The sequence below is a fragment of the Mercenaria mercenaria genome, chromosome 13 (genome assembly GCF_021730395.1).
Source record: "Mercenaria mercenaria strain notata chromosome 13, MADL_Memer_1, whole genome shotgun sequence".
Taxonomy (NCBI): Eukaryota; Metazoa; Mollusca; class Bivalvia; order Venerida; family Veneridae; genus Mercenaria; species Mercenaria mercenaria.
This window is the reverse complement of record NC_069373.1, coordinates 60,017,271-60,029,711: the sequence shown is the minus strand read 5'-3', so window position 1 is coordinate 60,029,711 and position 12,441 is coordinate 60,017,271. Positions and strand designations below refer to the sequence as shown.

Sequence of the window (12,441 nt, the reverse complement as noted above, 5' to 3'; positions counted from 1 at the left end):
TCCCGAACACAGCCGGACAGCAAAGAATCGTAAAGTAAGCCGGCAATAGAAAGAAACTGTAGTGGAAAATATTGCAGACGGTATGCTTCACAAATCCATAAATAAGTACATTTTGATTATATGCAGAATGTATAAATTGGTAAGGAAAAAAGCAACGATGAATTATCAACATCAAGAGCAAAGTTCCAGAACCACAGTTTCTCTGTATCGCAAACCACAGCAGCGCAAACGCGCGTACACAAAACAAACACGTACGCATGCACACAAATAATCGGAAAAAACAATAAAGTGGGGCACCGCCTAGGGACGGCCGGTGGCCTAAAATCTGGTGGACAAATGACCTCGCTTAGTGAAAGGAGAAGGTGTGGGTATGCTAGGGACAGGAAAGAAACAACGACAAAAACATACAAAAGTCGTAATATGAAATACGAACAGACAAATTACTAGTTGAAAATAGTGGCGATTAGTTGCCTTTATAAACGGAAATGGAAGTTTAAACACGTCCAGGGCATGCCAATCTCGCGCTTACTCTATTTTCAACAAGTTTGACAAAACAGTGTAAATAAAATATCTCACAGCTAAGAAGTCTCTAACTTTATTCCAGATTATAAAGTAAAACATATAAACAGGATCAATCTAAGGAATAATTACACCAATGTACCCAACAACTTGTCTGAAGTCAGAGCATCAAGAGCCTAATTTTCAAGAAACATGACTAAATAATCTACAAGACGAAATTCCACTCCCTCCGTCCGTATTTTTTGTTGATGAAGGAGCAAATCATCGTGGGGTCTAACATTTTATAAGTCATTGCAAAATCACGTTGAAAAGAAGTAGGAAAGGAAAAAAAGTAAAATTGTAGAGGGGTCTATCACCAAGCATGGGCTGTGCTTAAAGATATTCGCATTGTATTGTTTTTTGATTAACGTTTCTTAAGCATTATGTTTCATTTTCCTAAGTTTATAATCTACATACCCATAGTCACAGGCGTTAGAAATGTTTTAGGGTTTGTGTTATATTTTATATAAGTTCGGACGATCTGTACTAAAATTTAGTGAAGGTCTTCCGTAGTTTATGAAATCGGTAACCTTGATGTAATAATTATTTTATAATAAGATTTCTATCATTAAAGTCCTCTAACTTTGCACAAACTCTTGAAACGAGTCAGTTGTGAAATATAGACACCGTATAATGTCCCTCAATGGAACACCCTATCCAGGAGCGGCAGGTTGACAATTTTAAAATTGAAATCGTCTCTTTCAACATATGATTTTGTTACTAAATTACTATAAACGTCATTTAATACAATACAGGAATAAATCGGCAATGAGTAGGCGTAGTTACCCATAGGGATACCAATTCCTATTGCCAAATATAATAAATATGTTACCCAAGAGAAACCGTAGCGCTTCATAAACCTGATCACACCTCAACAGGGGGTAGTTGTTAAATTTACTGTTAGAAAATTTTCCACATTTGTTCATCATAGAAATAAACCTCTTTGTCATGTTTGTAAATGGTTTAAAAAGTACTAGCAGAGATTAACATAAGAAAATATTCCCTTTCTATTAAGAACTTTTTGAAAAAAGCAACACAGAATGCCAACCTAATCGTCCTTGTTTACAGAGCTTTTTTTAAGTTAAACAACTATCAATCAGTTTCTTCTCCAGTGTATTGAATATAGACTGTTTCATTTTCTATAAATATCAAAAATATAACATTGAGGCGTGATATATTTCTTTAAAGGCAGTATCTTATTTCTCATTTTAACCAAATTTTACACACTAAGGCATGACAATGACTAGTATAGTTGGAATGACGAAATATGGGAGCTAATTGCACATCCAATTATCGTTTAAAACGCTCGAATGTTACTTCCCCTGTATATTTGAGTAATACGATGTAACTAAAGCGAATTGGTTACATGATCGTATAAAGGAGAGCTATGAAAAACTTGATGTATGCTCAGTCTGCTATTACTTTGCTTGTTTGAATTTTATTGCAAAGGATCTTTTCATAGATTTTATTATCACAATAGTTGCAGTCATTCTGTGCTGTGTGGCGGCTGTTTAAAAAGTTTCCCTGTACTTGGACTCAGTGCTGTTATATTTTCTGTCATTTAGGATCATGAGGAATATTCAATTGCCCTAAAGGAAAATTCCGCTTAAGCCAGCGCTAGGGAGCTTTTGAGGGGAGTTGCAAATTTCATTACTTTTCACGAACATACTCTTTGTTGCTTTCTATGCATCCGAAAGATCTTCTAACATCCTTTTATATGTGTAAACGTCTCCAGTTTCATGTACATACAATCTATGATTAGAGCCTTTAAAAGAAAACATTGGAACCAAGCACAATAATACCAGACTCGGAGTAAGGTTATGAAAAGTAATGCAATCATGGGCAACACCCCTATACCACCTAGAGCCAACTTAAACGTACTTCTATTAACTGACCAAATGGTAGTAAAAATATGATAAAACTGATTCCAGAAGTCAAAAGAAACTTGGCTCGGTTACGGTTGCTGGTTTTCACAAGGCGCTTGCACGATATTTTACGACAGAACACTATAAATTTTACACACTAGTCGGCTGCCAGTGGGAAACGGGGTACGCCGCAAAAGTGAAAGAAATTGGCTAAGTTGTATAATAATTTAATTGTCTTGCCGTGATTTTCAACTTGCTCTTTTGGTTGGACATGTTCACTTTCAAACTGTAAGGTTTAAACGAAGATACAACACAATCTTATACCTTTGATTTTTGCTCGTTCTGAAACAGTACTCATGTCATTTAGGTTTTACACATTTTGTAAAGTTTAGTTGTACATAAAACATCTAAAATGAAATGAAATACTGACACTGACCTACAGATCTAAATTATATTTATTACAAGTTAGTGTTAAAAATACTCCAAAATAGATAGACTTATTACAGTAAACTTAAAATTTATTCAATTAGAGATACTTAAATAAGTATGTTTATTTATGCGTGGAAGTTAAAAGGTATAAACGTGCATATGGCATCCTCCTTACATGTAAAGTCAATTAAGTAAGCAATATCAAAACATTGAAAATACAGTGCGAAGAACATACCGAAAGTTCTGAATAATTTTTGTCATTCATCAAATGGAACGATATCATTATCGTATCTATCAAACCTAAAATATCAATGGCACATTTTCCATGATGTTAATAGCATGCCTTTTAGCTAATGTATATGACATTGCATTTTTTCTTAAGAATATACTGTCCGCGCCTGTAGTGCGAGTTATTGGAGATGTAATTACGGTCTCCAGTGTCTGTAAGATCCTTTACAATTTGAAATAGATTCGAAATTGTTTATTTCGATATTTTCGTTTAATATTTTAAACATACTTATCTGCACTTAAATTCATAACACTGCATATTAATATTCAACTGTTTTTCTATATGATTTTACAATTGGTAGAAATTACATTAAATAGTGAAATATATTATCGTTTATTCCACTACCGGCTTTTAGTTATGTGTAACGAGATCGACATCGGATACATTATAAAGGTGTTTTGTCAAAGATATTACAATAATTTAATATAATGGCTTTTTAAAGATTTATATTTAACCAATGCAAAGTTGTTTCTACCTTTCTAGCTAGAGTGGCGGGAGGAGGGGAACTGTTACAACACTTCAGGTCACTTATAGTCGTGTAAGCCTCTTTGTGGGAACCTGCCTGAGCTCTTCAGGGTACTTATAATGGGTACAAGGTATTTACAATTTTATTGAATAACATATCAACGTTTGATTGCGAAATGTTTATAATCTCATAATAAATGTAAAAGGAGATAAAACTTGTTCGCTCTCGGGGCACTGTCAAGTTAAGCTTATGAAGTCAAAATTCAAAATATTTACAATTTCTTTCATTTTGAGGCTTGCAAACTACTTATTTCTTATTGAACTTAATTAAGGCTTGGGTGCGCACCATAAACCGGTTTAAGCTCCCCAGTGGTGTTTTTGCCACTGACCGTTCTAAGGAGGTGCCCCACTGTGTTCCTTTGTTTGTTCGTTTTGTCTTTGCGTGTTGACTTTGTGTGCGCGCGTGTGTGTATGCTTATTATTCCTCTTGTCCTTGTGTGTTGGCTTTGAGTGTGTGTGTGTGTGTGTGTGTGTGTGTGTGTGTGTGTGTGTTGTTCGTTTTGTCCTGATGTGTAAGCTCTGAGTGTGTCTGTGTGTGTGTGTGGTGCACGCGTTTGCGTGCTGGGGGGTTCGTTTTGAGGAGGCTCCGCTTTTGGTGCGTGGCATTCCCTGTTTGATATTTTTCTTTGTTTTTGACAATATTTATAACAGAATTTATTCATCAACGCGTATTTGTTTACTCATGACAAATTACCTTTACTATACACACGTGTGACGTGGAAGGAATATCATGAACCAACTCATCTATACGTCTGCAGTTGCATATTTTCTCTGAATCATATAGCTGTTAGGTTGATTTGTTGGGCATCGATTATTATCGACTTTTTTTTTAAAGCTGAGCAAAATATGGAGTCACTAATGGATTACAATTAGGATTAATCTTATCACCTAAAATTATTCGCTCTTCCGGGAAAGGTAACTAGTTTCCAGCTTAATGCATCAGTGTTGGACATCATTCTGATGACAAAGGAACCTGCTCACAGTATGTCATATATTTACCTCTTTTGTGCGGCTCGGCGATATATGACCATTTTGTGTCGGTTCGCCGTAAAACCCAACTCACTCACTCACTTTTGTGCGGACAAATAAAATCTTTAACCTTAGAAATATAACGAAAATACTTATGTTCGTTAATTGACTTAATTACGTTCATTTGCTTAAGTTTTTACTTTTCTTAAGCAAACGTATTTTGGGACCAGAATAGAACTGTTTTTTTTTTGTTTTTTTTTTCGTTTTAAAAGACCATTTATCTCTAAGGTTTGACATTCACATAAACTGGTTTTAAAGCCCAAACAAGTGTCCTACGCCCTCATCCACCACGAAAATATTGTTTTGGTTGTATTTGCTCTCACCTATACAGATTTACCAGCAAACAAGACAAAACTATGATCGTAGTTTTCATATTTACGTGATAATGGGAGTTACAGCGACAAATGTTATTTCAATTTACTGAAAATAAATCCATGTATATCCTTCATTTATCACGATCCTTTATTATTAAGAATTCAAATGAAAGGGTTTTCAGCATTTCTTACTTATGATTATAAAGACAAGTTCTTCTTGAACATCAACGCAAACATGTTAGCTTTATTAAACCGTATATGTTGTAACTTCATTGTACATTCCTTAGCTTCGTTGTTTTATTTTTTATCGGATATTATGGTCATGCGTAAGTTTACACGTAAATTATATTTCCTCCTTATACAGATTTTCTATTCCCGTTTTACCTGAAATAGAAAAAAAAAACTTTTTCTTTACAACTGAGGTTTTCCCTTGAACAGCCTTCGTATCAGAGACCAGCCCCTCTCTAGACCGCCATCCTGGTCCGTTTTCTTTTTATCCGCAGAAACCCAATTTGATATTCTGTCAAGCTTTTTGTCGGGCATTCTTTCTGTTGGCGTTATATTTGGTTTGTCGTCCTTATCATACACTATTTCATCTGATGTTGCGTACAATGGATTTATATATTCTTCATCTATTGTTTCATATAGTTCAGGATCTTCCATATATATGTTTCCGAGGGAACCACTTGACTGCAACATTAATTCGCCTAGACGATTATCAAGTTTGAAATTTCCCTCTGGTATGGTGTCTTTATCTATTATAGTTGTCATAACTGCATTTTTTATCACATCTAATTCCATATGAACATTAGATACGTCATCAACTGATTCAGTTGACAGCTTGTTAATGTGTTCATTGACTGTTGTTTTAACTGCAACAAGTTTTTGTTTGTAGTTTATACTTCCTGCTGTGATATTTTTAGCATTTCTATCAACTGACTTCAGACAATTGGTTTTCATTTCGTCGAGGCGCTTTGTTAGCTTTTCGTATACTTCAATAATCTCATTTTCCAATTTAGCTTTAAGTGCCGCAGTCTTGTCGTCGTGTTCTTTAAATAGTCGTTCCTTCTTTGTAGCTATTTGTCTCACGGAGAGACATTTTAGCAAAAGCGTATCCTTCTCTTCTAAAATCTTTCCGAGTTCAGTGACCGAACACTCTTGTGGTTTCTCCCTCTCCACGAGACAACTTAGACAAAGTAATTTCTTGTGGTTACGGCAGAGAGCTTGTGCAACGTCATTGTGATGTGTATCACACATAGGTATCATGAAACTATATTTTGACATGACTGTGCCCGTTTCTGAAAAGGAAAACAAAACAAACTGATTTTAATAGTACGTTTATGCAGGTAAATCACCATCTTTTTGACGCTCAGTCAAAGATTATTAGCGCGCTGTTCTCCCGTATAAGCAGAAATTAGTTTATGATTTGTGTTTGAATCAAACTGATATTTTACTATATCAACTCTGTTTTGCATCGTTAAGCAACTGAATTATGAAAGTAACATGATACTTGATGAATGCCTTCACATTAGTGGAAAAAGCCCTTGAACAGACAGTTTCGAACTTTCGTACACTTATTTTTGTACTCCACTCCAGTTACCGGCTTCAGATATTTAAGATGTCAGATATCAGTATACGAAAAAAGATACAAGTAACGTAGATACGAGGTCGTTCAAAGAATAACGTAGATATTAACATGCTTTAACAATGCAATTTAATAGATACACCATCACGACCTGCAATCTTTCCTCTAACTGCGCGAATAAGACATAATTATCAGAAATAAAGCTTCTCCTTAAACAAACACAAATACGGATCAGGAGTACGGTTATCATATTTCGACGTGTTGATTTGTAGTTTATATGAACAATAACTAAGTATAGTATAATTACTAAGTTTTAGTCAGTTCTTTTGATAGAATATTGCAAGCAGTGACAAGCTCTATGTTCAAATTTTCAGACAAGTTTCGAACAATACGTATCAAAGCAATTGTCGCATTTTTCAAAAAGGCAGAATAACAGAATATCATTGAGATGTTACCAATTTACTCTTTTATGCTCTACTTGACATATTGTGTTTTAGAACCAATGTTTCACTCACCCAGATTTTATTAGGGAAGTATGAGTATTCATACCCAAGGATAAAAAGTATATATAATTTATACTTGTGTATTAACTTAATACATATTAAGATCAGTATTATGGCTAATGTTATATTTATCTAAATAAGCTTAGAATAAGTGAAAAAGAATAGAAGTGTACTATTTACAAACCGTCACAGACATCCTTACAGACTTCCTTATAATGGTAAAGGACCCAGATCTATAATCAAACGCTTTATGTCTGTTGAAACCAGAGGAAATAACGGGTATACTCAAAACTTGAGTAAAACTTGACAAAGAGGCATTTAGAAATTTTGCACTAAAGTAGTCAAAGAGACATTCAGAAGGTTTTGGCAAAACTTGGCAAAGAGGTATTTAGAACTTTTGCGCAAAACGTGTCAAGGTTGTAAGAATTACAAACTCTAGGGGAGTCTCTGTTTACGGGAACGTTAGAAAAATGAAGGATATTTGGAAGTTCAATATAAATATATGAATATAGAAACAGAGCCAGTGATGAAATATGATTGGTTACGTGCCAAGAACACATGTACAGCCTTGCCGTGAAATATAACCCTAAACAGTATATGCATGCATGATGAAATATAATTGGCCACGTGCAAAGAACACAGTCGCTCTGTAAAATAAAACCTAAACAGTATATGCATGTGTAAACGATTGAATATACACATACAAACGTAGACACAAAAAGACAACAAGGACAATATAAACATATTTACCCTTTCCCTGCTTAACTTCTATAATTAACTTGTGCATCTGTTAAAAGAGGTGCATACCAAAAAGATACTGACTGAGTGGCAGTCATGATCTGCACTGATTACTAAGGCAGAATCAATCGTGTCAAGCATGATAAGAATTAAGAAGCAAAGTGGGACACACCCTTGGAATGGCTAGTGGCAAAACTACCACCGGAAAGCTTAAACCGGTTTATTACTCACAAACACTCACACTCATACTTTGTCCCCATCATGTTCCAGAACAGTGTAAATAAAAGTTATCCCAACCAGGTGAATCCCCTGTACGCATGTACTCAATACCTGCAGAAAGCGAAAGCGAGTGTGATAACAAAAGGAGCTCTCGGGTAATATGATACAGTTACCTGCCTTCCTGACCCAACTTAAGGAGTGTATTCGTGAGAAAAGCAGTACCTCAATTCATGATAGATTTGACTGAAAACAGATATCCCGAGCTTCTGAAAGTAACCGTATTTTATAGAGCTGATGTGAAAGAAGAGAAAGGGCTAAAATGTCGTGAAAAGCATGACGCTTCTGCGGATTTGTACAAAAAGTACAAAAAATAGGCTCGACCGCTTCACTCATACGCTATTCATTCTGACAGATGTAAGGAGAAAAGATCACTTAATATGGTTTATCTCCAGAACAGTGTGTCAAAACATTGCAATGATGTATTTTTATGTATTTAACCATATATCAAACTGTATCATTATATTTTATTATAGAAAAATAATAACATATTCAAAAGGTATCAAAGTCTATCTATTAATTAATCACATATTAACATTTTATCATTCAATTACTGCAGATATATATTTAAATGAGACAAGTTGTTCAAAATTTTTCAATAGCTAAGCTAAATACTATGTTAGAGCCTGATTCAATACAGAGGGTGGAAAACTTAATGTAAATGTCGCTGGTCTGTGGTTATCTTTCACAAATGTAATGGTAATAGAGGACGTGACATGTAAACCACCGATCAAATTTACTGAAGATCCATCAAGCGGATCATGAGAAGAAATTCGTTAAAGGTATTGTTCTATTTTTAGCTTTGGTGGCCCCTTCAATGGCCAATGTGTACCATTTGAACAAACTTGATAGAAGTCCATGCCAGGATGATACTGACCAAGAGTGGTATAATTCTGACCAGTAGTTTCAGTGGAGAAGACGTTTAAGTATAAAAATGTTGACGCAGGACGCAGAACGATGCACGACGGACGATCCACCTATACCACTAACCCACCCTGAACAAAGTTTAGGTGAGCTTAAAAAGAGATTAAACCTTGAAATATGAGAAATTGCTTTCAAACACTACTTCAACTGTTGTCAGGGAAACAGACAAAAACAGGCAAATTTCAATTACATTTAAGCAATTAAATGAAAGTCACGGGTAACATGAATTACAAATGAAACTTATAATTTTTGTTCTGTCTCAAGTTTATTTTCTCAAAGGTGGCAGTCACATTTTAGCAACATTTCATGACATTTTACATTTTAGGTTTACATTTCAGATTTTCATTTAAGAAACAAAAGGACAAAAGGACCCATTTCATAGAGTTACATCCCTATTAGATATGTATATTTTATGATTTATTTATATTTTATGTTTAATTTATTTTTTTTTTCTATAAAATTTTGTAATAATCCCCTTAGATACTTAAGTGTCAGAATGTGATAATTTCTAATTGTACATTTGATAGATATTGAGATATTTTAACAATCTGAACCAATAGGCATATTTTAAAACAGGTGTAGCTTCATAATTCACATTTTTCCATTCTATCCTGGTTGCGCAACCGAGATAGGTAAAACTTGGTAATGATATATTTACAAACTTGCATTTCTAATGAATTTCGACTAATGAATTCCTAGAAAGTATTAAGCAGTCAGTGAACATAAATAAATGTAAATGATTAATTGTTAAAACTTCGATTAAATTCACTTCTTGATCAAAATCTGATTAACCATCTTTAAAGATTGCTTCTAACTTACGACTAGCCTTAATGATGAATGCTTACGTGTGTATAAAAACGTTATCTGTCTTGCTGTTTCTGTGAAAAAATATAGAATAACAAAAAAAAAAGACAAACAAAACGCCATTACAAAATAATAAACTAATAAATAAATAGATAAATAAATAAATGCGAAAGCTTAAAAAGAAAACTTACACGTTTTAAATTCGTTCTGTATCTCTGTTATCTCTGTTGCACACTTACCTTGAAGTCTTAGTGCAAGTGATTATATTATTGAATACACTCAAGCAATTGATATTGATCTTACAAGTAATCATATCGAAAGATAAATTTGTTCGCTATCCTATTATGATTTATTTTCATGAAGATATCAGTATCTAATTGTTATTGTTCTTATTGTTATATTTAACGTTACATAAGGCTTTAAACTTAGAACAGATAAAACTGATGACAAAATACATGTTGTGTATACTTACAGTTAATAGTACGACTGACATTTTTCTAACTCTAACTCTTTGCTAACGGAAAACATGCAAAGCACACATCTTTTCAGCTTGGTAGACATTAATACCGGGATAATGTTGTACTCAATATAAACACTATGGGAAATAAAAAAAATTCTTTAGGTGTCATATATAGTTGTTAACACTGAAAAGAATAGACTTGAAATGTGTATATAGGTACCAAACCTTAAGGTTATCACGGAAATAATATATTTTACCTCTAATTGTGAGGAAAGCTTGATATTTCTTTCAGATTTATCTTATTTTAAAAAACAATACTGATGACTTTAAATATTAAGGGACCTCCGTGCCCGAGTGGTTAAGGTCGCTGACTTCAAATCACTTGCCCCTCACCGATGTGGGTTCGAGCTTCACTCGATGCATTGAATTCTTCATGTGAGGAAGCCATTCAGCTGGCTTAAGGAAGGTCGGTGGTTCTACCCAGGTGCCCGCTCGTGTTAAAATAATGCATGGAGGGGCAGCACCATCAAAGCTGGAAAGTCACCATAATTATGACCTATAATTGTGTCGGTGCGACGTTAAAAACAACAAAGAAAATATTGAACGAACTTTTGAGCCTTTTTTCCAAATTTACATGCAAAACTAAATGTACTCTCCTGATAACTTCATCCTCCTTGTTTACAAACAGATATTCAAATACATGTGCAACTATCATGATATTTCTTCTCTGGTATAGGTGAAAGCATAAAGCATCTACATTAATAATTATATGGTTATATTATTTTTTTCTGAATATGTCTGAACTGTAAATTGGCGTGATTTTAATATATATACCTTTAATGTTGCCTTTTTTAATGTATCTTTTTAAAAATTTTTATTGTAACCGAATTATACAATCGTATATTTGACTGACGAGAAATGGGAGTTTATTACACATTAGAATATTGTTTAACACACTCTAATGTTAGCTCCCTTGTAACTATAAGTATACATCCACGTGTAGTCCGCAATAATACCATATCCTGAAAACAGGAAGTGTAATAAAGCCGGTATATATGGCAGAAAAACAAACCAAAAGGGGTGCTAATTAGGTAATTATTGCAGACTGGTTTAACAACCTTTGTGACGAAACTAATAAGCAGCATTCAATTTCCTGTATTAAATATATTATTCTGACAAATATTTTTAAAAATGAGTATAATAATGTGTTTTTGGACGTTTTGGAAGGCAGTGGAGATGTGGGTTTGTGGGGGCGAGGTTGCGGTCGAGGAATGGCCTGGCAATTTTGTAAATGAATAATAATTGTCCTTTTCTTGTCTTCGCCTCAATGCCAGTAAGGATGTCATATTACCTGCAAATCATCAACACAATAAAAAGTTGACTCATAGTAAATATTCCATTACTTTCAATAATATACTAGTATCACTTTTCTCAGAGTAAGTAGGGGCCGGTAAATCTTTGTTCTAGAAACAGATATGCTTTTTTCGGCTGGTACATGAATCTCCTAAATTGTACATTTGAATGGGCCGTAGTTAATTATAAATGACTAAATTAATTCAACGCGGAAATTATTCCAAGAGTCATAGTTTATTACCTCAGAACAACACAGGTTAGTTCTGACAATACGCGAAAAATCACTTAATAGTGACGAATTTCTGAAAATTAAGGCCAGATCATTGGAAGGGTGTGTTATCCGGACAAGCCCGCAAAGTGAAGCTTTTTGCCGTCTTTTAAATTGCCACAACTCCTTACCTGGTCAGAGTTCAAATTCAAGTCGATTGATATGCTCCGAGTTATTTTCAGGTTCAGTCCTTGCAGTAACTCAAGATGCAAAGTATACATGAAACAATATTCAAATTACAGTGTTTTTGTTCAGTATTTCACTTAACAGGCGTCCATATAAGTATAATGCTTTAGTTCTTCTTGCATACCAGACGGGGATTTCCGGTATTTTTACCGGTGCTGGAAAAATCCATCTTACACCCCGGGGTGTAAGATGACTCTCGTGCTTTAAATGACGTATTACGAACTACATATATGTAGAAGATTTGTAGTAATTTACATTTTATTTCGAAAAACGGAATAAAAATCCAATACCTTGACAGTTCCTATTTGTTCCTGATAGTATATTTCTCGATTCAA

At 34.2% G+C, this 12,441-nt stretch overlaps 1 protein-coding gene across 1 annotated transcript; it reads right to left on the bottom strand.

Annotated features, from left to right (window-relative positions):
- Positions 1 to 4,821: 4,821 nt before the first annotated feature.
- LOC123529576 (uncharacterized) lies at positions 4,822 to 10,161 on the bottom strand. The gene is made up of 2 exons (XM_045309955.2): positions 10,031 to 10,161; positions 4,822 to 6,307 (listed from the first exon to the last, which is right to left on the bottom strand). The coding sequence occupies exon 2, from the start codon at positions 6,291 to 6,293 to the stop codon at positions 5,421 to 5,423; it is 873 nt and encodes a 290-aa protein (XP_045165890.2). The 5' UTR covers positions 6,294 to 6,307; positions 10,031 to 10,161; the 3' UTR covers positions 4,822 to 5,420.
- Between the last annotated feature and the right edge of the window lie 2,280 nt (positions 10,162 to 12,441).

Bases quoted from the DNA above. Each gene is read 5' to 3' on its own strand.
- LOC123529576 (XM_045309955.2), bottom strand. From the start codon at position 6,293: ATGTCAAAATATAGTTTCATGATACCTATGTGTGATACACATCACAAT.